We start from the raw sequence: 27,479 nt of genomic DNA, 5'->3' as shown, positions 1-27,479 counted from the left end.
AATGCGATTCAATGTAATATGATGCAATGGAAAAAATATGATTGCTTTTATTTCTTTGGTCCAGACAGCAAATCATAAATTAACTTGGGTCTTCTGACTTTTAACGCTTCAAAAAACAAGTTTACCACATAGGCCAGGCTTATTTCAGTTAGTCTGACTCACTGTGAAATTATTTGGTTCCATAAAGCAAATTTAATAAAGATCAACCTCAGTCACTGTGGCTACTTATGCTGGAAATCTAACCTGGTTCAATGCAGGATAACTATCAGGCTAAACTGAGCTTACTGACCAATAGGAACACAATGATATTAACAGTGACTCTCTCAATAATATCATAGCCATGCAGCTGTTCTCTCTGGTTTTATAACAGCTCTACCTTTTATAGTTAGAACAGATAGCATTAGAACTTTACAATCTAACATTGCTCTTTAAAGCATTAACCACTAAACTAAAAGTTAAAATCACTAAATTAAAACTACATTTGAACTGCTATAAGAAACACACATTAACTCATCTGAGCTTAGTAATTAGGACTGTTTTAGCTTACATTTTATTTACCCATTACAATAGTCCCTTTACAGTTACTGCTATCATAAAGTGCATATTTGACTCAGAATTATTTTGCTCCATCTGTTTAGCGCGCAGCAGCGCTCGTCCACTCGCATAAGCCCACTCCTGACAGCAAAATGGATATATTTGCATGACTTTCTAACATTTACAGATGAAAAATATACTCGTGACATGTCAGTTATGCACTGAGGAAAACAAAACGTATCAAATGCATTAAACAGCACAAATATATTCGCTGTTTGCCATGGTGGATTGATTTTATCCATCATCGACATTAAGGTCTGCTTAAGAATAAGCGTGCACAAATTAGTTAGATTGTGTTAATTACATTGTTGTTTATAACCGCTTTAGCCCCGATTGATTTGGTTATTTCAAGTCAGGTTTTGGAGTTTAATCCCAGCTTTTCCTCGGGTCTCCGCAGTGTTGCTGTGATTCGTCATATTCACGCGCAGCGGTGATGAGAGAACATGCTTGAGAAACAGTTTTGAGAGGAGAAATCAATCTACATATAAAATATTGGTCACAGATTATTGGTCACTTTCTAAACAATAAAAGTGTAGAGCATCCACTAGTAATTATATATAATTATATATATATATATATATATATTTTACCAATGCAAATATGATCGAAACGATGCATCGCAAAACAAATACCAACTTGTATCCGATGCACACTTTTTAAACCGATGCATCGCATCGTTAACGTTTTTTGCCAATGCACTGAGCGAATCGGGGAATCTTCCCATCCCTAATACACAAAATAAAAAAAATACACTAAAAGAATAACATAATATTGGCAGGTAAAAGATATTGGCCCTGTTTCACAGATAGGGTTTAGACTAAACCAGGATTAGGCCATTGTTCAATTAGAACATTTAAGTCAGTTTTATAAACATGCCTTAGAAAAAAAACATTACTTGTGTTCATCTAAAGACAAAACAAAGGCACTGATATGTTTTAAGATCAGTCAGTGCAAGTTTCTTTCAGTTGAAACCACTCAGATTTACATTTTAGTCCAGGACTAGGTTCAAGCCTTGTCAGTGAAACCGGGGGATTATGTTTAAGTATAATTATTACAGCTACATACTATTTACCACATTATAAACGGAGACCCACCCCAACACTCAACCTAACCTGGTCCGGGTATGCACGCCCATATCTCAGCCAAAATCAGACCAACCCGAATGGTCCATAATCGGGCCAAATGTAGCTAAATGTGCCGTGTCTCAGTGCAGACCGGTCCAGATCCGCACATCCAAAGCCGAACCAAATCTGGCAACTATTACTAGGCCAGAGCTGCCAGAACACAGCCGAGTGAGCTGACACTCAGCCGCAATTGGCCAGATTGTGCTGGCTACCTGAGTTGTGTCACTTTCTCATCAGACTCCATTTCCCTCACAGTTACTGCCCACCTTCATTTAGGATCACCTAGACAGCTCAACCTTCGCGCAATTCTTTGTTTCCCTGTTACCATGTGCATAGGCATGTGCCAGACATTTTCCACCTCTACTGTCATCCTTGGTAGATCCTGGTAGTACTATAGTCACCAGCAGTGTTACGGATGTTGGGTCAGGTCCTGTCCTGGGAGACTCCTGCTCCAAGAATGTCTAGTTCTTCCTCTTTACAACCAGAATCCCACCCTCCGTCTAGAGCCACCTTCTTTACCATCTGTGCTTCAACAGTAGAAAGCCCTCTGGGTGATCTACAGCTTGATATCCCTCCTCTTTTTTATAATCATGTCTTTAGTCCCAAACAAACTTCACAACTACCACCTCTCAGATCATGAGACTGTGCAAATGATCTGGAGCTTGGAGCCCTTTAAAGTCGTGACGTATTGTCAAGTATGGTGACCCATACTCGAAATTGGTGCTCTGCGTTTAACCCATCCAAGTGCACACACACAGCAGTGAGTAGTGAACAAATCCACACACACACACACACACACACACACACACCGTGAACACACACCCGGAGCAGTGGGCAGCCATGCTGCAGCGCCCGGGGAGCAATTGGGGGTTCGGTGCCTTGCTCAAGGGCACCTCAGTCGTGGTATTGAGGGTGGAGAGAGCGCTGGACATTCCCTCCCCCCACCTACAATTCCTGCCGGCCGGGGGCTCGAACTCGCAACCTTTCGATTACTAGTCCGACTCTCTAACCATTAGGCCACGACTTCCCCACAAGGGGAAGGGGAAAGGGACGTTCTCTGCATTTAACCCATCCAGGTACACCTGGAGCAGCGGGCTGCCATCAATGCGGCGCCCGGGGAGCAGTTGAGGGGTTCGGTGCCTTGCTCAAGGGTCTCACCTCAGTCGTGGTTGCCGGACCTGAGACTCGAACCCACGACCTTCGGGTTACAAGTCCAACTCTCTATCCATTAGGCCACGACTGCCCCCTTAACCTGTATTGGTTGGCCAATGTTCCATCCATATTCCAAGGCATTATGAACGAGACCTTCCAGAAGCACCTTCATAGTTTCGTCTTCATTTACACTGACAATATCCTCATTTTCGCCTATAACCTCTCTGAACATAATAATAGTGCAGTGGAAAGGAAGCATTTCAATAGCCTTGAACAAAAAGTGTTGTGGGATGCTGATTTCCTTGAGCATCAAGGGAGTCCTAGCAATCTGGAACATGCAGATGACAACACCTTTAAGTGAAGGTTTGACAGCTTGTACATACATGCAGCTTTACCACATCAAAGTATATCTTTATGGGATCTCCTATGCAACTGTTAAGTTGATGTGACTTCTCAGGTTGAGATGCTGTGAGGACACACACTGGTTGTCAATTGCTGCATGTATTCTCGCCATTTACAAAAAATCAACACAACTGCAGATATAGCTGATGCTGCTACATTTTTTTTTTTGTGAAACTCACTTTGCTTTTGTTGGCTATTAGGTAGATAAAAGACATAAATCTTTTAAATTTTTCCCTAAAAAATATTTAAGTAGTTTGAACCGGAACTACAAAGTGCTGTGAAAATACATGCTAAAATCCAATTACAATGTAAATGCTATATTTTATTTAACCTGCATTAATCTAACAAAAAAAAACAAAAAAAAACAAGACAGATGTTTTTTTTTGTTTTTTCTTAGAAATTAATCAAAAACTCAAGAGTCATGTCCATAGTTAAGTGGCAGTGCAATCAAATAATATTGAGTGAAAATGTGATTAAAAAGCAACTGTTACATAAAATGCGCTTAAATTGGATTCATAAAATTTGAAACCAAAATAAATCTGTGTTAAAGATTAATAGTCTTTTCAGGCATCTATATTAAGTGGCATCTCCCCCAAAAAACGATGTGAAGTGTGAACTTGAGAGATGACAATGAGAAACTTGATATTTGTAAATGTATAATATATATGTTTTTTCATAGAAGGTTATTTGATTGCATATCAATATTTCAACATGTGGAATTCTGTACATTATTAAAGTAAAGCTCTCTTTCAGGTGCTATTTGAAAGAGTTTGTTGACCTCACCTTAAGCTTTCTGAAATCCTGTCAGTCACACACTGCATGTACATAGTTAACTTCCAAATTCTGCCTGCTGGCCATGTGTTCTCCCGTGCTTTGATGCTCTCTAATTCTGGATGAGAATTGCATGTGTCCATGCCAATACCTTTGATGTCTTCAACCTTGACAAAGCAGCTAACTATCAGCCAGCTTCAATGCCATATTACCTGCCTCCCAGCCAGAAAAGAGCCCACCTGGTGCCTTTTTCAAGGCCATGTTGACTTTAGCGATGTTTGATCAAAATCAATACCCATCAAGTCAGTTATTACATGAAGTTGACATACTGTAAGTAACTGTGTAATGGGGTGAAAACGTCTCTAGGTTACGTATGTAACCCTAGTTTCTCTAGGAAACGAGACGTTGCGACCGAAATTGCTGGGGAACACCTCCAATATCGTGTGCAACCTGTCCAATGGATGGGCGAGACGTCACGGATGGAGTGACGTAATGACCAGCTGGTATAAAAGCATGTGTGGTGAAACCGGCGTCAGCTTCTAGGAATGCAGCAAGTGCTGGCAGGGATGCCAGAAGTATGGCCTCGAGACGCAGAATCTCGTTCCCTTGAGGAACTAGGGTTACATATGTAACCTAGAGACATTCCTCTTCAGGAGCGAGAACGAGAAGAGCAACGAGAACGAGAACGTTGCCAGACTTTCAAGTCCCTGCCCAGTGTGTATCCCCGCGGAGCACATCTAGGGCGAGAGGACAGAAGAGCCTGGAGTGGCCCGCATGTCAAGGCCATAAAACCTGACAAAGGTCAGGGGCGTAGATCATCCCACAGCGTTGCAGATGTCCTGTATTGGGACACCTGCGACAAAGGCCTTGGATGCCGCCACACTGTCGAATGAGCTCTGACTCCCATCGGCGAGGGGAGCTGAGAGAACTCATGTGTTCTTGAGTATAGGGACTCGCCCGTCTCCATTCGCTCCAACAGATCCAATTGCGATCCCCACGAGCGCTGACGCCACTCCACCTCGGCGGCAGCGGGACCAGCACAAACTGTGTGTGTCATCTGCAGCCACACTGCTTGCACTGCGAGTTGCTCTCACCCTTATCTCGCGGATATATGCTTGACATACCTAATAGCTGTATGCAAGGGGATATCAGGGAGCTTATAACAGTGGTTTGGACAAATAACACTAAATAAGACTCACAACAGAGAAATATCATACAGATACACACAGAGCGCTTCGCTGAATGACAGAAAGCTGATGCCGGTTTCACCGCACGTGCTTTTATACCAGCTGGTCATTACATCACCCCATCCGTGACGTCTCGCCCATCCATTGGATAGGTTGCACACGATATTCAGAGCCACTCAAGCTGGAGGTGTTCCCCTAGCGTTTTCGGACGCAGCTCGTGTTCCTGAAGAGGAACAACATATATTTTATGTTTTTTTTTTTTTTTTTTGGGGGGGGGGGGGGGGGGGGTTCTATTCTATTCTATTCTATACATATACTAAGTCCAAATGTTCCCCACATACACAATTGCACAAAAAACATGGCTCTCCAAAAACTAAATAATTTTATTGCATGCATTTTTCCTTCTAATATGATATCCAAGTACTAGATCAAATTGAAGTTGTTAAATAAAAAGCAATATTTCCATACTAGAGCTGATTATTCATGAAATAACTGATTTAATCTTAAATCGGTCATGTCCTCTGTGTACAATGATCAAATAGCAGTATATTGTGTACAGAAATGGGAGATTAATCATAATAAAAACAAACAATAAAAACAATAACAGTCAAGATAAAATGAAAACGGTGTATTTCCAACCATTCCTGTGCAAGTAACTTCATTTAACTCATAATTGTGGCAACACCAGCAGCGCTAACAATCACCTCACTCAGATAATGTTGCACATTAAAATGAAAGATGACACACATAGCAGGGTATCATGTAAGTGTAAATAAACTGTTTAAATTCTGAGAACACTTTGTCTCCAGTAAACTTTTTAATGCATGACTCTTGGTCTTTATTTTACATACTGCATACTGGTTGCTCTTCAGGCCAGCTGTGTCCCCCAACAGTAGTTCTAGAAAAAATGTGCAATGCATGGTGCAGGATTCAAAGCCAAACATTTTAACATATACGATAAGCACAGAGCCATTATTTCACAATTCCAATATTCTAAGCTCTTGCATCTCAGCTCACAACAGACTGAAATGGAGAGGGGTGTGTTTAAGGATTAAATTATAAACATTAGGAACTTTCCAATGAATGATTAAAGGGAATGCTCTTTTGTGGGCTGTTTAGGCTATATAAAATAAAAAATATAGTATATTTAGAATTTTAGTAAAAGTTTTGTTTTTCATGCAAGCAGCCTGTTGCGCAACTACATATGCTTCAAAGCAGGGTTCACACTTGAAACTGCGATTACTGACACAGTATTGATATGTATAGCAAAGGACGAGAAATAAATACCCTCACTAATTTCACCCTTTGCAGATTGATTCTGGAACCAGATTCAGAATTCAGTCAGTGACAGCACGCATACCAATCAACTGCTGAATTTTCCACATTGACGAAAAAGATGCATCTGATTGGACACTGCATTCATAAGCTCAACAGAAACGTGCATGATTGGTTATATTGCTCAAATCTGCAAACTACGCTTAAAATAAAAAAATCTGACGCAACGTAAGCAAATCTAAATGCAATGCCAATGACGGGTTTCATTTTCACATTTCACTTTAACCCATGCAACTTAGCTTTAACTTTAAGGCATCACATAAGGCAGGAATGGCTAACCTGCTGGGCAGGAGGAGGAGCTTCTCTTTTACCTTTCAGGAGGGTTCAATCCATTTAAGTTGTGAATGCTCTGCATACTCAAGCGGACTGATGTAGCGGATTGGCTAAATAATATTACAATGCACAAAATGAAGATTTCTGAAGATGATTGTTGTTTTGTTTGTATTTCCTATATGCTTGACAAATCCTGCATGTATTTTGTTTGATTGTAAGAATGTGGCACTGCCACCTATTCTTGGCAACAGCCCTACTTTTAAATCGACACCTGCCTTGGACTTTTGTCACACCCCAGGTCTGTTTGTTGTGTTTTCTCCCTCATATGCCCATGACCTAGTTTTTTTGCGTGTGTTACCTGCCTACCTTGTGTCAACACCTTATATGTGGATAATTAAATACTATTCGACTTCGTGTGCTTATTATACACTGCACCTGTGACAGAATACGGACCTAAAAGGAAAAAAGAAAAGGAAAAGGAAGGGAGAGCCATCACCTTGTGTAGTTTTGGGATACACTCGTCTTTCCATAACGTCCCCTTTTGACGACGAGACACTGAATTCCCTGTTCCGGATCGGGGGAAATTACCATTGCCCCGTGGACCTCCAAGACACCATAGGACTGAACTGGAAGGAGGACATGTTCCGTTGTGTGGAGAGCGTCCTACCCCGATCCGGAACATGACAAGACCCAGGGCCCAGCCACTTGCACGGAGCAAGAGCCTGAGCCCACCACTGATGGAGAGCCAGAGCCTCACGCAACGTCAGAGTAGGTGCGAGAGCCGGCTACAGAGCTCGCCACGGGGGAGAGCTCTATGGACAGCTAAAACGCGGAGGCAAGCTCCACCCATTGCATAATAGCTGAGGGTGAGCTGAGCTCAATGGACTGTATTTTACCTACCCTTCCTTCATCATCATCTGCCTGTCCTGAACCATCTATTTGCCCTGAACCGTCAATCTGACCTGAACTGTCTGTCTACCTAAAAATATCTATCTACTCTGAACTGTCTGCCTGTCATGAAACAACCACGGAGGTCGTTCCCCTATCGCTGGCCCTCCCAGTGCTGGGAATGACCTTATGGTGTGTGTGGGTAGCACACACCGTTTAAAACGCCCCAGGTCATTCTGAACTCCCGCCCGGCCTCCCTCTCCCACCACCTCTACACCAGTCCTCACCATCGCCTCTACTGTCTCCTGTGAGCCCCTCTGCTCACCCTCAGCCCACCACCTGTGTGGTGGGATCGCCATTGGTCTGCCAGTCTCCATCGGTGTCGTGGCTGGAGGATCCCTTGTCTCCACTTCCGGCCTCTGAGTCCTGGACTACACCTCACCCCGTCGACCCAGCGGCTCCACCATGGCTCCTAGCTCCTTCCTCTCCGCCGTGGCCCGTCAGTCCAGCAGCTCTGCCGGGCTCCCTCACCCCTCTGGCTCCGCCTTGGTCAGTTGTCGACCATCCGCCAGAACCTTCCTGCCAGCCCTTTTCCATCCCCTATTACCACTCCTTTTGTCCTCCTCCGAAGTCCCCCTCCATCCCTCCATTTGTGTCTGCGGTGTAAGGTCGAGCCTTCCGGGTGGGGGCGAACTGTCACACCCAAGAACTGTTTGTTGTGTTTTCTCCCTCATGTGCCTGTGACCTAGTTTTTCCTTATGTCTGATTGTGTCATTCTGTTCACCTGAGTGCCATTAATTATTCTCATTTGCCTCCCTATTTTAGTTCTAGTCTGTTCAGTTTGTCTTCGTCCGGTATTGAATGTGAACGTTGTGCTGTGCGTGTGTTACCTGCCTACCTCATGTGGATACCTTATATGTGGATTTTTAAATACTATTTGATTTCATTTTCTTCTTTGTGCGCTTATTATACACTGCACCCGTGACAACTTTATATGTCTTATTATATTCAATTATGCAGCATACCTGGAATGTAAGAAAGTCACAGATTGTCACTGCCTTTTATATATACTAATGTGTGTTCATGGAACCTTAATTAGCATGCAGCTATTGTAATCTTAATAGTTTGAAGTGATAATATTTAAAGTTAAAGGTGCTGTTTGGGGTTTTTTCATACTTTTTTCTGTAGCAAATTAGCTCAAAGTGAGATGAACATAATTAATCATAACGGGTCGTTATCAATTATATATTCATCTTCAGGAATTAACTGTAGCATTAATAGTACAATAAAATGATTTGTTCGTCCACAGTACAGACAGTTTTAATCGTCTATTGACTCTAAGGAAAATTATTTCTCTGGCCACAAAAAATAATTTCCCCACTAATACATTGCATGTAACAAAACCGGAACATTAAAGTGACCTTCTGTGAGCAGCAGACACAGACAACCAAGCGTGAATACATATGGATGTTTATTAAACTACACTACAGGGGAACATGCAACATTGAACAAGACACAAACATACACACATTAAATATAGATGCCAACGCAAGGAAGGCATGGAGAGAGAGAGAGAGAGAGAGAGAGAGAGAGAGAGAGAGAGAGAGAGAGAGCGCTCGCGCCCAAGAGAGAGCGTAATGGCAGGATTTCCACATCAGCTAAACACAACCTGTTAGAACCATCAAAGAATTACATCACCTTAATTAAAAAGGGGTCGAAGCCTAGAAACGCATCTAAATAGTTAACAAGCGGTTACTTGCATATTGGTTTTGTTGGTGCTGAGTAAAGTGTCCTGGTGCATGTATAATGCATAGATTCTTGATTAATTCCTTTAGTAGTCAAAGCTTCGTCATTCCAGCCACGGGTTGGTTGGTTGGTTAGTCTGAAGTAAATCGTCAAAGTCACTGGACTTAAAACTGCCAGAACCTCAGACTCCCCCCGGAAGTAAAGACACTGAAAGTAAAGAGAAGACTTCGCCTTTTGGGTGTGGGAGAAGTTTTATCTGGTTTCCCTGTAACACCCATTTTGGTTAGTTTCACCAATAACAAGGCACATAGTTTCAGCGGGAAAATGTTTCTTTGTCCCCCTTGACACCCCCATGTTTTATGAGTGTTTTGGCAAATCGGTGTACATTTTCCCACAGTACAGTAAAAATGGTATAATGCATTTCACGATCACATAGTGTACATAAATTTGATATCAAGAAAGAGACATCTAAAAGATATTAAACCAGAGATACATTCATACACACGAATATGAGTGTTTAGAGCTTACTAATACAAATAACGAGTGGTCACTAGGCTAATATAATAAGGAAACATACAAACATCACATGCATATACCAGATACCTTTGTAACTGATTAATTATGGTCTAAATAAAGAAAATGTCTCTACGTGTGTGTGTGTGTGTGTGTGTGTGTTATGTATCTTGTAATCGTGGGGGGTAGTCCACTGGTCAGCCAGGTCTGGTACTGAGGGTCTCTTTGGAATGTGTTTGAAGTCGGATGGAGAGGAAAGACAGTCAGACTGTTTAGCATCTTTTTACAGTGGGGTGTACAACCATTGGCAATTTAGCATCCATATAAAGGTCGAATGTGGGGCCAGGTCTGTGAATTATATGCAAATGTGAAAAGGCTAAAAGGGTCTCTTAAGACATAAAGTCCCAACGACCATCAAGGATCATAAACAGATGCTACATTTCTTCCGAAAAACACTGCTACAACCAGCTATTCTACTATATGATGTAAGTAATGTTAATGTAAGAGAAAAAGACATGATGAGGTTTATGATGATAAGATAATGATAAGTAAAATCCACACACACACATACACACACATTGGTGTCCATGTTTTATGGCTACATTCCATAGACATAATGTTTTTTTATACTGTACAAACAGATTTTTATTTTTTGTTGGTCCCCTTACCCCAACCCTACCCGTCACACAAAATAAAAAAAAATCATAAAAAATAATTCTGTATGATGACCTGACATAATAGATTTAGCTTTTATTTTTTATAATAATAGATTTAGCCCTTTCGTGCATTTAAATGTTTTTTTTTTATTTTTTTATGTTGTGTTGAAATGTGTTAAACATCCAGTTTAAAAACAATGTTTCTGCTTGGGCTCAATTTGATATGGAAAGGATTTATCATCCTGATACTTTAATGTTAAGCACATAATGAAAGGCCAACAACCTCTCCCAGACCCATAAATGAACATGCTTAAAAGAAATTCTGTATTCACAAATCTATAAGCTCAAGTGTGCCATAGTTAAGTTGATTTTGTGGATTTCACATGCAAGGTCAATCTGCATAACATTTGAATTAATGTTTGATGTGATGTTCGCACATCTGCCTGAGCAACATGTTCATATTGTCCCCCTCTGTAAGGGGCAGCTGCTACACAATAGTTTACAGAGTGCCATACTGACCAAACAGAGAACTCTTGCTTGGGTGTAGTGTTATTGTGACCAGAAGCTCAGTATCCATGTCTGTTGGCACACCTTTACCCCCATTCATGCTCCAGTGACCTGCTTGCTTGGTTTTTGCCTCTCAGTTCTCGCTATGCTTCAGTGCTCAACGGGCCTGCCTCTGCTGGTATTTCACATCCCAGCAATATCATTGTTCAACAGTCATATCAGAAACCGCCTCTGCCGTCATTATATTTTCTAAAAGCTCCGTGATTATCATGTCTGGGTTTGGTATAGACAGAACCGACCTTTTTTCATGAAGTGGACAACAACTGGAAGAAGTGACCCGGTGGCAACTTGTGACCCGGTGGCAACTTCTCTGAAACTGGCAGAATTTAAAATCCTGCTGATCCCACATCAATGTAATTGTCATTCCCTGACAATGCACACTGAAGGGCCCATCAAATTTGAGATGAGTCAAAAGATGTATGATGGCTTGATGCATTAAACCTTATGACTGTGGATTAGGATAATGGCCCAGTGTTGTTCCAGTGAGAGTGGTACAGGCTATGCCAAGAAGATTCAAACAGCATCATTTGAATAAGCTCCTGTGGAAAGAGCCTGGTGCAGATGTGATCCCATCAATTCTGAGTGAGTGAAAAAGGCTGTATCAGCATAGAGCCATTTTATCACCATTGCACTACATTACTATAAATGCTGGCCATTAAATTTTATTGCATCAGTGATTTTGTATCAAATAATCATGAAACAAAAATAAACAAGCATGGTTCATAAAAACACCCATATTTTATCCAAAACTATTGTGCATTATTTGCCAGTGCATAAACTTTTATCTCAGCATACATAACATTTTGCCTCATACACAGTTCATGAAAACCTTTTGACTGGTAAGTGACCAGAATTAATTCACTGTTTGAGAATTCAACATTGTCTTCTGTAACAATATGACAAAGGCAACAAAAACTAATAATGACAATATCTTAATATTATACACTCTCGTCCTAACTGTAAACAAGACAGCCATAAAATATAAACAAACAAAAATCTAACCTAGAAGCTGTTTATAATGTGTTGATATTACATAAGATAAAAACTCTAAAATTGATTATTTTGTATTTAAATAGATGTTGGCTATATGCTTTAGTTGGCAAGCAACATGCCTTAAACCAACACTCAATAATCAATTTGCAAATATGATATAATGCCTAAAAATGATGTCTTAATATCATAGACTGTAATCTGTAACTGTCAACAAGACAGCCATAAAATATAAACAAGTGAAAACTGTCACAAAAGCTGCTGAAATCTAACCTAGAAGCCATTTTAATGTTTTGATATTACATAATATAAACTATAAAATTGACTATTTTGTTTTTTAAACAATGCTTATAAGTTTTATTTAAAACAAAGCTCATTAATATTATATAATGCCTAATTGAATTATGCATATAAAGATATATTGATTAAAGTTTCATGAAATTCTCAGTTTTTGGATGTACATTAACTAATGATCAAAGTTTGAGAGTTTAAACGGATAAAATATCACACTGACCATAACGCAAACTCAAACAGCAGAACATTTGTGCTTTTTTCCAAATCTTTGGATAATTCCCTGACAACTCTATCGTTCTCCTCTAATCTCTCATAATGCTTTATTCGATCATTGTCAAAGTCCTTTGGTTCCATCTACTCCGCCTCTTTGAAAGCACTTTAGTTTCCCATCAGAGTGAGTCAGAAGAAGCGCAACCCAACTGAAGAACTCCAGCAAGACTTCACGCATAAAAGCTTCAGGATTTACGCACACAAGACTCACGACCGCACCAGCTCCTTTCGCACACATAAATTATGGGATGTGCAACTAACACTAGTTGACAAGGGAACACTTGGATTGAGAGCGCGCGCAAAGCATGGCTTGGATACGCACATGTTTTTTCCTGTCTTGGTAAGTAGCAAAGTGCTTTTATCGGACTTTTGCATGCGTGTTTATTTTTCTGCTTTGCTTGTTCGTGTGTGAAAATGGAAATAAAGTTTTGAGTCTGTTTACAGTGTTGGACAGGTGTTTGCAAATAAGACAACCGAGACGAGGATATATTTGGATAACATTACGCGCGTTTTGGACAGATTATTAGATGGATATGACAACAGACTCCGACCTGGATTTGGAGGTAGGCAGCCAGTGCTGGAATCACTTTACATATTAAAGTCTTACTTTAGGGAGTTGAATCCAATTTTCCCATGGAATTAAATGGTATGGACTTTGCGTCTGAGACTTCATCAGCCTTATCGCTTTGCAAATTTATTTTGTTTAAAATATGTGTTATGAATAAACTAAGGATTTTTTTTTCTTCTTTCTTTTGAACTAATTCAATTTTATTTATTTAAAAAAAATAAACTGTAGGTCCTGTCACAGAGGTTAAAACAGACATCTTTGTCACCAGCTTTGGTCCTGTTTCTGATGTGGAAATGGTACGTGAGTAAAGCAATTATATATATGTGATACATGCAAACATAAATCCACCGTAATTGCATGTTTTCTATGCCCACTGCCTCTAGTCATGTCGGCCCTGGCTTCATTATTCTGACATTTGGGCAGGATGTCATTATAGCAGCTTAGGGATTTTAATCCGGTTGACAATCCCTGACAGTGAGGGTCCCAGCTCGGCTTTCTTTCCTCCCTTACACACTACTATTTTTCTACAATGTCCAAAGCCAACTCGCTTGCCATGTGATGCACTGTGACAATCCGAAAGACGGTATAGATAAGTCTCTGCAAAGATTAGTGGGGGAAAAAAGATAAACATACCATTCCAGAGTGAATGTATACCAGCCTGAATCAGATACATACCCGATGACACTTTGCTGATGTGTTCACTCATAAAACAGTATTGTGGGTTGCTGTTTATATATCTGTTTTTGCACATGCTCTGCACATGAAAAATTGATGTGTGTTGATTTCAAACTGCAGTCACAGAAACGACATCTTATAAAACCCTTAAAACCATTTCTCAGGAATACACAATGGATGTGTTTTTTCGGCAAACGTGGATAGACGACCGGCTGAAATTTGAGGGCCCCATCGAGATCCTGCGTCTCAACAACCTAATGGTCAGCAATATCTGGACACCGGACACTTTCTTCCGAAATGGCAAACGTTCTATTTCGCACAACATGACCACTCCCAACAAGCTGTTCCGCATCATGCAGAACGGAACTATTCTGTACACCATGAGGTAACCTGCGTGCCAAACATTTGCTCTCCAAGTCAAAGATGCACTGCACACTTGCTCTCTAAAATGGCAGTAGAAAATAAACACTTAATAACACACTTTCTTTCTTAGCAGTCCACAAAAAAAAGAATAATAATACACTGGATTCTATTATATACCATGCACTGCTTAACTGTAAATATGCATTGCATGCTTAACATTTTTAATGCCGATGATAAAAGTTGTAGAAGAAATTGTGTTAAAATCAGTGCAATGTTAAAGAGATAAAAAAAAAAAAAATCTGTCATCATTTATTCACTTTCATGTTGTTCCAAACACGATTTTTATATATTTTTTTCCTGTGGAACACAAAAAAATAATATTTTGAAGGATGTTGCAGTTGCTGGTAGCCATTGACTTCCATAGTATTTTTATTCCATACTATGGAAGTTAATGGCTACCAGTAAGTGTTTTGTTACCAACATTCTTCAGTTATCTTTATATGTGTTCAACAGGAGAAAGAACTCAGGTTTGGAACGACACAAGGGTGAGTAAATGATTACAGAATCCATTTATCCCTTTAATGCAAATGCAAAACGAAGGATTTTTCCATATAGACTTTTGATGCGCACTATAGAGAAAATCATCTGTTATTTTGCATAAATTAAATGTGATGCTTTTATTGTTCTCAGGTTAACCATCAATGCTGAGTGTCCCATGCGGCTGATAAATTTTCCAATGGATGGACATTCGTGTCCTTTGAAATTTGGCAGCTGTAAGTATGTTTAAAATGGCACATATTCCCATTGCTTGGATTTACTGGTATGACTGACTTCCATTTGGATTTGTGCCTAATTTAGATGCCTACCCAATGAGTGAGATTGTTTACACATGGAAGAAAGGGCCGTTATTTTCCGTGGAGGTTCCTCAGGAGAGTTCCAGCCTGCTACAGTATGATCTCATTGGACAGACAGTGTCTAGTGAGAGGCTGAAGTCAAACACAGGTATGAGCTTTGGGACGTATGATTCAGTAACAAAAGTTTTCTGGTTTGCCGAGCACCAATTCTTAATGCAAACCTCTGAAAACATTGTCATGATTTCAATAAATTTTTAACATATGGGTTGAATATGTGTTGCAATGGATTTTTATCTTGAATGTGTTTCTACAGAATAATCTATGGTTTGTAGTTTAGGATTGCCTATTCCACTAATGTCCCATATCCATCTCTCACAGGTGAATACATAGTCATGACGGTGTACTTCCACCTGCAGAGGAAAATGGGTTTCTTCTTGATCCAGACATACATCCCGTGCATTATGACAGTTATCCTAGCACAGGTCTCCTTCTGGATCGACAAGGAGTCAGTACCGGCCAGAACTGTGTTTGGTAAGCCACTGTATTTTATTTCCTATTTAATTGTTAATCTGTGGGGTTCATTTTGCAGGCACCAATATGCTTATACTAAAGTGCATGGCATTTTATACATACAAAATCAGATTTGAAATGAGACCTTGTATTTTAGACCTAGTGAGCTGGAGCATTTTGAAGCACAATAGATCATCGTTTCCTGACGTTAAGGCTGTTCTAAAAGGTAGGCAGCAACAATATGTCTTCTAAGATCATTATGGCCTTCTTTTGGCCAAGTTCCAGTGTATTTCTCATGCAAAATTCAATCCTAGTATGCATATCAACAAGCTCAGTGAAAACAATCCAGGCAGTGAACGAAGAGATAGAAATCACTTATAAGAAATCAATATCATTAAACAGACTATTGACACTAATGAATCATTTCACTAAGGCTATTTAGACTGTTTTATCTATTTGTTCTTCATTCATAGTGAGCACACTAATGCTGAACATTATAAGTTGCCACTGATGTTGAATGTTCAAAATCAGTCACTTATGAGTCTCCGTTTGAGTTAGGATGCTGTCTATGTAGGCTGTAGAGTGCAAAGCAGTTCACTAAGTTCTGGAACTGAGCCACAGAAAGCAGAAGGTGTTTGTATTTTAAACACACCAGATTTGAAACAAATGAATCTATATTGGTACTGTATAATTTAAAGTGAAGCGTTGTGAATTGTGAGACCAATACTGAAAGTTCTCATAAAAATGGTGCCATCATAAATATACATCAAAGTCTTTCTTCATAAACAAAATAGAAACCAGATGAATTTGCTAAACAGCCTCTTATAACTTGATGAGATGATGCACATTTTCTGTTGCTTTTTTATGTAGATCTCCATTGCTTCATTATCTTAATGCACTCTTCTTGGCAGCTGTTGGCAATGGTCCTAAATCACTTAAAGTGCCTTGGCCCTTGTTCTGTTGTGGTGTAGGATAAAAGCAAACATACTGAGATCATCTTCCTTGCCTTCCTCTGTTTGCCCTCATTTCCAAACAGAAACATGAGAAGAAGATTTGTTCAGTGGATGCAAATATATATTTTTACTGTTATTTTAACTTTGAATGAACCAGACTGTTCAGGCTCTTAACTTTTACTTTGTCCTCATTGCTTTTTCAGCTGATTAATTTATGTGCATGAATGAAGCATCTGTCTTTGTGGTCTCCCGCTTGCATTTGAATGAGACCATTTGAATGAGCTTATTGGGCAATTAGGGGTGCATCAGTCTATAACCTACAGCTAAAGTTTTTCTCTTTATGAAAAACACATCAGCATGAAGCAATTAAAGCCCTTGAAAGCTGTCATATTCCATTTGTGTAACATGGTAAAACGTTTTTGGAAACAAATTTTAATTTTCTGAGGAAATGTGTTTTGTTTGGAGCACTATATACTCTACCAGGAACCTATGCAAAGATTGAGATAATATAGAGATAATAAAGATGTCTTGAACTGCAGACACCCAAACCTGAACATTCTGTCATCATTCTGTCATCAAGAGCTGATAAAAATTTATAAACTGTAACTTGAATGCAATGTAAGTTGCTTTGGATAAAAGCGTCTGCTAAATGCATAAAATAATAATATTAATAACTTCCTCACCCTCAAGTCCTTTTTGAACGCAAAATAAGATATTTTGAAGATTGTGTTTGGAACAACACGAAGTTGAGTAATTTATGCCAGAATTTTCATTTTTGGGTGAACTATCTCTTTAAATGGGTTAATTGGGATACGTTCATGTTTTGCTGATAAAGTCACAACTTTAGTATAAAAATGGCTTTGCTCTAAGCGAAGTGTGAAATACATCATGTCAGAGGAGTTGTTTCTGCAAGCAAACATCGCTCATGTGGAGAGGTGAGCAACCTACAGTGTGTTTCTCAGTTCTGAGGTGAAAGTGTTATTCCTGTGAAAAGAGATGTGAAAGAAAACTTAATACAGTGTAAAAAAGAAACGGCGTGAGAGTTCTAACAAATGACTTGCTTTAGAGAGTAGAGATGAATAGGAAGAGGCACTCACTGTCCATTTCCATTGTAGTTGCTCTACATCACAATCTTCTTCCTAAAAGCTGAAATAACCCAGAGCATCGGGTTCAGAGATGTAATCAACTGAGGTTAATTTGGACCAACTTTTTGCCCTTAAAAGCATGCTTTTACCCCTAGGAGTTGTGTTTGTGCCTTTGCTTTATACATTTCCATTCATGCTCAGGATCCGTCAAACGTGTTCTCATGTAAATAGGATCTGTCTAGATATTAACCTTTGATTTGCAGCTGGAGGTGAATATTCAGTGAGGTTTTTATTTATTGATTTTGTTATTAGATTGTGGAGATGAAAGCTCAAGTTATATTTATCTGTGAAAGACATCAGTTTGAAGTTGAAAAGCGTGAATGAGCTATGTGGATATTTATATGAGTGTCAGTTATGAGTCAAAGTTAGTCCATTGACCTATTCAAGAGCATTGCTTTTGGACATAAAACTATTTGCATGTCCCATCTGTAAGAAATTGTACTTACCTGCATTTCCCAAAAGCATTGCATGATTGTAGAGATCACTGGTGCATGTGGTTTCTGCGATCTGCTTAGGCTAGTGATGCTTTTGGGAAACACAGCTCTGTGTATTGGACATCTATCGGATTCTATTGAACACCTGAGAAAAGTATGAAAACAGTAACAATGAGCTGGTTCAATTCATTTAACCAATGCAATTCCCAGTTAATATATCAAATAAAAATAGGAAATAGCTATTCACTAATGTTGTTATTCACTGAAAATATTCCCCTCTGCTCTCAAATCTCATGTGCAATTGGAATATGTTCAAATTCAGTGGTGACACTTCAGTTCTGAATCACACAAGAACCAATGAAGTTTGGCATCATTACTGTTCAACCTGGCATCACATGCTTCCACCATATTTGAATGTACGAAAGTGTGAATGAGATCTGGGGCAGAAGAAATGATTATCAGTGACACATTATACTTTTTCCCTCACAAAAAGCTATTGCATGGCATCAAAAAACTTGAAATATTTAGCATGTGTTGAATCAACTATTTTATTATTATTTTATGGTTCCTTTTGTCATTTAGAGCTTGACAACCCTTCACCATTCAGACAATTAGACAGGTTTGGAATTACATGAGAGTTAATAAATTATGATTACTGTGAAATATTCCTTTAAGGCCTAGTGTTTATTCAGCTCTGTCTTAGTGAATATTATTACTGTGTGCTACATGCAAACCTGATCCCTGACAGCTCAGCTTCCCATAAGGTCCATTTATAATGGACTCCTGTTATGTCTCTATAGGGCTCAGTCATCTAGAATCAAGCTTTGTGCTTGCCATAAAATGTTGATGTCTCTATTAAGGCCTGGGTATGTTTCATCGTTACTGTGCTCATAGCAGGTACTCCCTCTCTTGAATGTAGTCTCTCCTTGGGTGAGAAAACGTATCTAATTTCTATCTGCTCGACCCATTGACCATGAGATGCCCTATAGATCACCCACAGCAGGCCAACAAAAACACAGCAGACCAGTCCTGATGTGGAGAGCTCGGCAGATTGGATCAGCAACACCTTTGCCCTTAAAGTAATAGGTTTTGAGAAGGTGAGGTAATGGGGTAAAAAACACAGAAAGACCAGATTTGTTTTACTTATGTGAGATGTGTGTATGAAGTAAAGTGACAGTTTATGACTTGGTAAGACATAGAGTTTGCTCTCAAAAGAAAATAATGGAAGTTGCAACCCAGGACTCTACCATTTTTCTCAGTCTGTTATGAAAAGGTGTCTTCTAATTGGACCCTAATATCATGTAGTTTTATGTCATGTATAATGATTATTTATTTTTCAGAAGCCCTAGTGATACTAAACAGGCACCATCCACCTATTTTTATGCGCATGATTCCATATATTGCATTTTAAAAAATACTGGATGAAAACGCCAAGATGCACATAAGTTCTAAAAATAAATAACTTATACGCTCAACTAAGTTGGATAAATTTCTTACCTGGTAAGAAAACGTGCATAAACTACGATGGAAACACTTTTACTGAATAAACTCCTTATTGTGCATCAAAAAAGACATGTGACTTTGCAATAGGACAGCATAAAATTGGATCAACTAATGGACCGATCTCATTGTACAGCATCTGAAATGCTAGTTTTGTCATTCTAACATGCTTGAGCAAAGTCTCGTTAAAGTGCTTCGCTATAATTAACTCTCAGAACTGCGTTCCCAAACAGCAGGCTCTGAAAATAAGGTACCCACGTTTCATCTCCGTGCTCTGAAGCTCTTAGTTTATTGTATACAAAAATTATTATATACAGTGCCTTCTCCTACCGCAGAAAATTTCCTTTTTCTTCGTGATATTTAGCATAAGTTAATATAAAGTAAAACTTCAACTCACTGGATGCAAACGGTGCTTTGTTCGCAAATGTTTTATGCGATATTCCAATTCTGCGCATACTGTAAGTTAAATTCGTAACTTTGCTATTTTGAAGTAAGCAACTTATTCCTTATTAATTTATCTCTTCATGTCATTCTTGTCTTTGCCTTTGGGTTACTTTTCTATAAATATATTTTATAAAATTTAGCAACAGATGCGCTTCTTTAGATGTAAAATAAATATCACAAAGCTTATTAAATAATGTTATCTTTTGGGCAAATTGCTTTGAATCTCAAAGGCTTTTCAGCCCTTACTGAACTAATGCCTATTATTTATCCTGGAGCTATTCCACGGTGTTCATGCAGAGCTTTGAGTAAAGGACCTATTCAATAGAGTCAACACGCAAAGGTTTTCTAGGACCAGTCAAGCTAACTGGATTTTGTGTTCATGTGTTCCTGACAGGCATCACCACAGTACTAACCATGACCACGCTAAGCATTAGCGCTCGTCACTCGTTACCCAAGGTCTCCTATGCCACCGCCATGGACTGGTTCATCGCCGTCTGCTTTGCGTTTGTCTTCTCAGCCCTGATCGAGTTCGCTGCTGTCAACTATTTCTCCACCTTGCAGGCCAATAAGGAACTTCGTCGGGCCAACATGGCCTGTGCTGTGGCCAGAAGTGATGGAGAAGTTGTTACGGTAATTCTTTGTGTCTCCATTCACTCCAATCTCTCTTCTCTCTCCCTTTCATGGTTCGCTCTCGTGATAACAGGCACATTAGACGAAAGGAGACAGCCAGTGGCCTCCCGAGCCATTTTACTGCTGCAGATTATATAATCAGTTCAATGTAGCAAAACATCCAAGCGAAAACATGCCAGGCTCAAAGCGAGGGGATCTATCCTCTGTCTCGCATGATTGCTGGAGACGTTAGACGCAATGCCATCGTACTCTTGCCCGGAGTGAGTAAATTAATGTGTGAAGTCAGTTTGTTTTATTTGTGAAGTCAGAAGTTTGGAAGGGCTTCTTCTTACTTAGGTTTGCTCAGCTCGACATTGACTTCATTAAGACTTCTATGTGGTGTAAAAACAGCTCCACAGTAATTGGCTCATGACATAATCGTCCCATAGTGTTTTGTACACTGGTGTTATTTGTGCTATTGCCAGATAATACCTTTTCCAGCAGGTTTCCTCAGTACTCCCCTATTAATAGGACAAACCGATAGGCCCGTTCCAAACTCACCCCACTGGTTGAACCAATGTTGTCTATGTTGTCCTGGCTGGGATGCTTAAATGTTTTGAGTGGGAATCAACCTACAAATGGCATTTTGCATTCATTTGGGGTTAGCCTTTTGTTTGGGTATCAATTCTTACTATTAACCTACCATAAACCCTATCTTTTGTTTCAATAAGCTCCTAATTAGCTGCTTGTTAATAGTTAGTAAGGTAGTTGTTAAGTTTAGGTACGGGGTCGGGTTCAGGGATCTAAAATATGATCATGCAGAATACTTTATAAGTACTAATAAACAGCCAATGTACTAGTAATATGCATGCTAATAAACAGCTGATAATTGGTCCCTAACCTGAAGAGTTACCTGATTTGGATATTTAAAAATCCAAGTTTCTAATTTTTGGACAGGGTTAGGGTAACTCATAGATATCACCATTTTATAAGCCAAGTTAAAATTGCTTGTTTCATTTTGTTGAAATTAGAGTTAAAGGTTTTACAGAAAGGATTGTGGAATTCTTTTATTTTTATTTTATTTTTTTTCACTCCATAAATCTAAAATAATGTCAATAGCCAGGAGAAAAAAAAGGTGTATAAAATTGCTATAAAAGTGGATATTTCTGGAACGTTGTTGGATCACTGAGAAAACTGCCTTTAAATATATTTTATTTTATGTATTGTAGCCAAATTGAAATATAGAGATGTAAATAGATAAAAAGTAATAAAACACACATTTTGGATGTTTACTTTCCACTAGTCTGAAATAAGATATTATTGAAGCAAAAGTAAAAAAGTAAATCAAATTAAATTAATTGAATTTAAAAAAACATGTTCTTGCCATAAAAATGCCTGTAGTTTGACTTCCTTAAGAGTGTAAACACTGTGGCATCTTTAAAACACAGCAATTCAATATGTCAGCTTCTTGCTCAACCAATGGCAGCAGTAAGCAAATATCAGTCAAGTCAAGTCAAGTCTGCTTTATTGTCAATTCTTCCACATGTACGGCGCATACATACAGAGAATTGAAATTGCGTTACTCTCAGACCCTTGGTGCATACAGTTAACATTTAAAACACTGACAGTAGACGTTCAAATACAGATAAATACAGTTTAAACATATGTACATACAACTATACAGATGTACAAATGAGGACATTGTAGAAAAATAAAGAAAGAGATAGATAAAGTCACATGGCAGATAGAGTGCAAACCAGTTAAATACAACAAAACTGTGCAATTATATGTGTATATGTATAGAGTGTATATATGCATATAGTGCAAGAGGAGCTTATCAGTCTTAGGACATTGTAGAAAAATAATAAAAGAGATAAATAAAGTGGCATAAGAAGCTAAATATGAATCTAAAAAGCTGGAATAAGCATATATGATGGCTCTTTTGGAGAACAGTGCAACAGCGCACATTCATGAACGACATGAGAGCCAGAGACGGGATACAAGTGCGTGAACGTCCCATTGCCTTGGGTATTTAGCCTGCGTTAGGTGCTGCCTGTTGCGGTGTCAAAAATAGCTGCGTTCTTATGGCAGCGTGAGCAGGTGCTCCCTGGTCGATTTCACATTGCAGCAGGGCGACACAGTGATCTGCAGCTGACACTCACAGCTTGGAAACCTGCTCAATGATGGAACTGAGTCAAAGTTGGTGCTCCATGCCAAAACTTTCCCCAGCCGGAAAAGGGCTGAGGCGCTGCGAATAAAAGCCATAAATAACCTTGTTCACTCAGAGCAAAGGCTAATTAAAGTTAATTTTACAGATGTTATTGTTGCCCACCTGCTCTAAATATCATATTTAGTGGTTAGGGCCTCTTAATAATGTTACATTATTACAAAAAAAATACTATGTTGCATATAACATTTCGGTAACACATTAGTTTAGGGACCAATTCTCACTATTAACTAGTTGCTTATTAGTAGTACATGTATATTACTAGCATGTTGGCTGTTTACTATTACTTATAAAGCACATATTAATCCCTTAGGTTACACTTTATTTCAATAGTCCACTTTAGACATTCTACTAACTATAAGTAACCTTTTAACTACATGTCAACTAATTCTCATTAATTTGCAACTACTTGTCTACTAACTCTCAGAGTAGACTTAGGTTAGGTTGAGGTTTAGTAGAATAAGTTAACAAATACTTGCAAAATTTCTCATATTCAGTATGTTGTATGTTGTGGACCCATCAAAATAAAGTGTTAGAAGATATTAAGCAGACAGTCTACTAATACTCTAATGACTGCTAGTTGACATGTAGTTGCAAATTTACATACTGTTAGTTGAATGTCTAAAGTGGACTATAGAAATAAAGTGTTACCATGCCTCATTCTGCATGAGAATATTTTGGATCCCTTAATCCACGCCATACCTACATTTAAAAACCACCTTACTAACTAATAATAAGCAGCAAATAAGGAATTTACTGAGGCAAAACAACATAACATAGCATAAAATAAAATAAAATAAAATAAAATAAAATAAAATAAAATAAAATAAAATAAAATAAAATAAAATAAAATAAAATAAAATAAAATAGATCATGGTGTTAGAAGATACATCAGATCCTTGAAACAAATAATTATAGGGCCACAGAACAGCATAGTATAGCATCAACTTACATTGTACATAAAATTGAAAAATTCCTTTTTTATCAAGTTTGCTTTCATGTAGCAGTATTAATCTCGCAACTCTTCAACACCAGCCAATACTCCTACAACATCACTAAACAACGCTCCCTAAAGTGTTGTTTTCTATTACAACAAATTTACCTTTGCAACAAAATCAAAAGAAACACTACGAGGGTGAACATTAATATTTTGGTGTTGTATTTGTTTGTTTTTATCACTGGAGCAAAAAGGATCACTGTAATAACATTTTCTGTGGCCTGTCATTACACCTTTCCTCTCTAGTCTGTGTTCCAAGCTGAAATGTGAAAAGCGTCCGTTGTGTCACCAGACAAACACTTTGATAACTGTTTGCTTGTCCTTGTGTCACAAATGAATCTGTCTGTGTGTAGAATCCTCTGGACCCTGGAGTTGTGCTGAAGAAAAGGCTGAACTCTCTCTCTCAAAGAGATGCTCCTGACAAGTTCTTCAGACCACCACAGCCTGATCTCCATCAGCAAGGCTCCACTGTCCCTGCCAACAACATGCTGATAGGAACTAGTATTATTGACAAGTACTCTCGCATCCTTTTTCCTCTGTCCTTCGGGGCCTTCAACCTGGTCTACTGGATTGTCTATCTTACCAAAGACACTATGGAGTCCAGGTAGGAATCTGCTCTGTTTGTTTGGTAGAGCTTGCTTTTTCATTTTTTTTAAGAATATAAAAAACAGTGTAGGTCAAAAATATAGTTTTTTTTTGTTTGTTTGTTTTTTGACACAAATGGTCTAGCCTTCAAAACTGGCTGTGTACAACTTTTATTAATCAAAGTAAAATTGCAGTGGGTGTTTATCAGAAACACACAGAAACAAGGACTCATTTGGCTGTATTTTGTTTTGTACCGTCACTGAAAGTGAGGTGGAGTGTGTGTCTGTTGCTCTAAGGATCATTGCCAGTCTAGGTGAATGTCATCTCTACCAGCCACTGACTAGAGAAAAGCATTAAGCATGTACTGCATTGAAATGGCTTAAATAGAAAAAGGACAGGAGAATACATTGTTATATTGAGCTCCTCCCCGGTCCAAAAAGAGCATTCAATAAAAACTAAGCTGCAAATAATCTAATTTGTGAGTCTCATTCGAACCACATTCACAAAGGACTGTCCATATTTACACATTGGTAGGGCTTATTGGTTCATAATGGACCCTTTTCTCAGACTGTGATCACATGTCTCTACAGTTCTATTTTAAATATACCAACATTTTTTTAATTATTATTATTACACTATGATATATTTTTATAACACTATACTTTGTATTATATAACTATAATGACATTAAATTATGCAAAACTAGTTAACGCCCAATGTAATCAATCGCTTGATTTTTTTTTCCCGTTTTTTTTTATGCATTATTAGTAGTAGTATTTATTTATTTATTTTTTTACTATTGGAACAATTACTGAGCAACACTATAGAGGTGTATCCAACTATGACAACATACATTTCTGAGAACCGCGGGAAATGTGAAAAGCGTCCATGAGGAGGATAGCTATTAATCGTCACCTCTCATTTCCCATGCAAAGAAAGTGATTACAGAGTCACAGCAGCAATAAATAAATGAATAAATGGTCTATTTATTTCTAAAGGTCAGAAAGAGGTGATGGAAACAGTCCATCTTTTGCTCTTGCTATTACAAACCTTGATTTAGTCTCAGAGTAGGACAGTGTATAATCAAACTGCTGTTATGATACTGTAGTACTGCTGTATAGAGACAGAAAGATGCTACAGTATCATATACTATTGCATGCTTGACTGTTCGGCACAGTTGTGGCAGTCCTTCACAAATCCTCAAACAGTATGAATTAGATGTGTCAATGACTGAATAGAATTAAGAAATGCATTAATGAATTTTTATGATAGGACGTTTATATTTAATAGACATTTAATTCCTGACCAATGCTGAGACTAATTTAGGGTTTCATGGAGCACATTTGTTCCCTGTCATTTTCTTGTTCACCCCCTACTCTCTATTAACCTTCATGAAAATCATATTTTTCTCCTAAAGCCATGATCACTTATCATCTGATAATAGGAGTGCTGTTTCTGAGCAAGATCAGAAATTCAAGAAACGTATTCCTTAAAGTAATAGCTCACCCAAAATTTAAAAATAAATAAATAAATAAGAAGAAATTCTGTAGTGATTAGCTCAACCATGTTATTCTAAAACTGTATGCTGCTATTTTTCCTATGAAACAGGTGAATTTTAAAGAATCTTCATGCAGATGCCTTCCATATGACAGTTCACAGTGAGCACATCGACTTTTAAAAATGCTATAAAAATATCATGCATCTAGTCCATAAGAATCATGGATATATTTCAAGTCTTCTGAAGCCATATGATAGCTTAAAGTTTTTCTTGATTGCTTAAACACATTTCTTGAAACTATGCCTTGTATTCTCAAAACAGTAAACACAAATCCATAACTTCTAACTCAATTCCCCAAACTTCCTATAGTCAGGTCAAAATGAAGCTATCCACTCAAAACAACTCAATCTTGCTGAAAAACCAAACTTTGCTCTCAGATATGACACACAAACAGTCAACAACACACACACTATAATACAATTTTTACACACAGATCAATTCAAAACAATACTACAAAAACCGGTAATAAGTGTTGCTTTTGGTACTCCCCAAGTGTTTTATTCCTCAATTTAATGTACTGTAGAGAACAGTACAATACAGCAAACAACAAAAATAACTATTCTGCCCCAGTATACCTCTTCAACATCACAGGCTACACTGGCCCTGGCCATGCAGCGGGGGTAAAATCCACCACGCACGCCTGATGTCCTTGTGTCATTGTTCACAAACAAGATGCTTAGTCATGTTGTCAATGTAACAGTGCACTCTGTTAGTATTACCTGATGTAAACTATGGCAACAGTTTGGATGGCAGTTACTGTATTGAAATACAGAAGGTTGCACTTCCTATGTATGTCATATATCCTTTCAAAAGTACAAATGTACACATTACTGTATGTTGGATATTGATTGAAGAAGACTGGATATAATTCACAGTTACACTTTCACTAGTGGTCTGACCAAAAAAAAAAACAACAACAAAAAAAAACACATTACAACATCATTGTGAATAGAATAGAAAAAGAAATATGTGCACAAAGTGCACAAAATATGTCCACTATCAGAATTTGTAAGTCTTGTGTTGTCCTCTTTCTATATATGCTTTCCAATTGAAGGTTGATGAGATGTACCTTTGAGCTATTTCAGAGAACTGGTTTGTCATTGGTTGATCTATATTCTCTTCATTACTGAAAGTCAAGATTCACTTGAACAATTCATGGCAAATTTATAAAAAGCCTAATATAAATGTGTAGAAAATATGCTTGACATTTTGACAACTAGATCAACCATTTTGCATTTACCGTAATGATTTATACGATGAACTAATGACTTGAGGTTTTGAGGGGTAAGTCTATA

General features: G+C 38.4%; 1 protein-coding gene across 1 annotated transcript; it reads left to right on the top strand.

The window, feature by feature from the left end:
- Window positions 1-13,067: 13,067 nt before the first annotated feature.
- On the top strand, window positions 13,068-24,649 carry LOC306855525 (gamma-aminobutyric acid receptor subunit alpha-6-like; the record flags this gene model as incomplete). The annotated part of the gene is made up of 9 exons (XM_079394282.1): window positions 13,068-13,102; window positions 13,207-13,325; window positions 13,559-13,626; window positions 14,170-14,390; window positions 15,059-15,141; window positions 15,227-15,370; window positions 15,601-15,753; window positions 20,603-20,838; window positions 24,395-24,649. The coding sequence occupies 9 exons, from the start codon at window positions 13,068-13,070 to the stop codon at window positions 24,647-24,649; spliced, it is 1,314 nt and encodes a 437-aa protein (XP_079250408.1).
- Window positions 24,650-27,479: the final 2,830 nt, after the last annotated feature.

The sequence above is a fragment of the Barbus barbus genome (assembly GCF_936440315.1).
Source record: "Barbus barbus genome assembly, chromosome: 36".
Taxonomy (NCBI): Eukaryota; Metazoa; Chordata; class Actinopteri; order Cypriniformes; family Cyprinidae; genus Barbus; species Barbus barbus.
The sequence above is the reverse complement of the archived record's forward strand: the minus strand, read 5'-3'. Positions and strand labels throughout refer to the sequence as shown.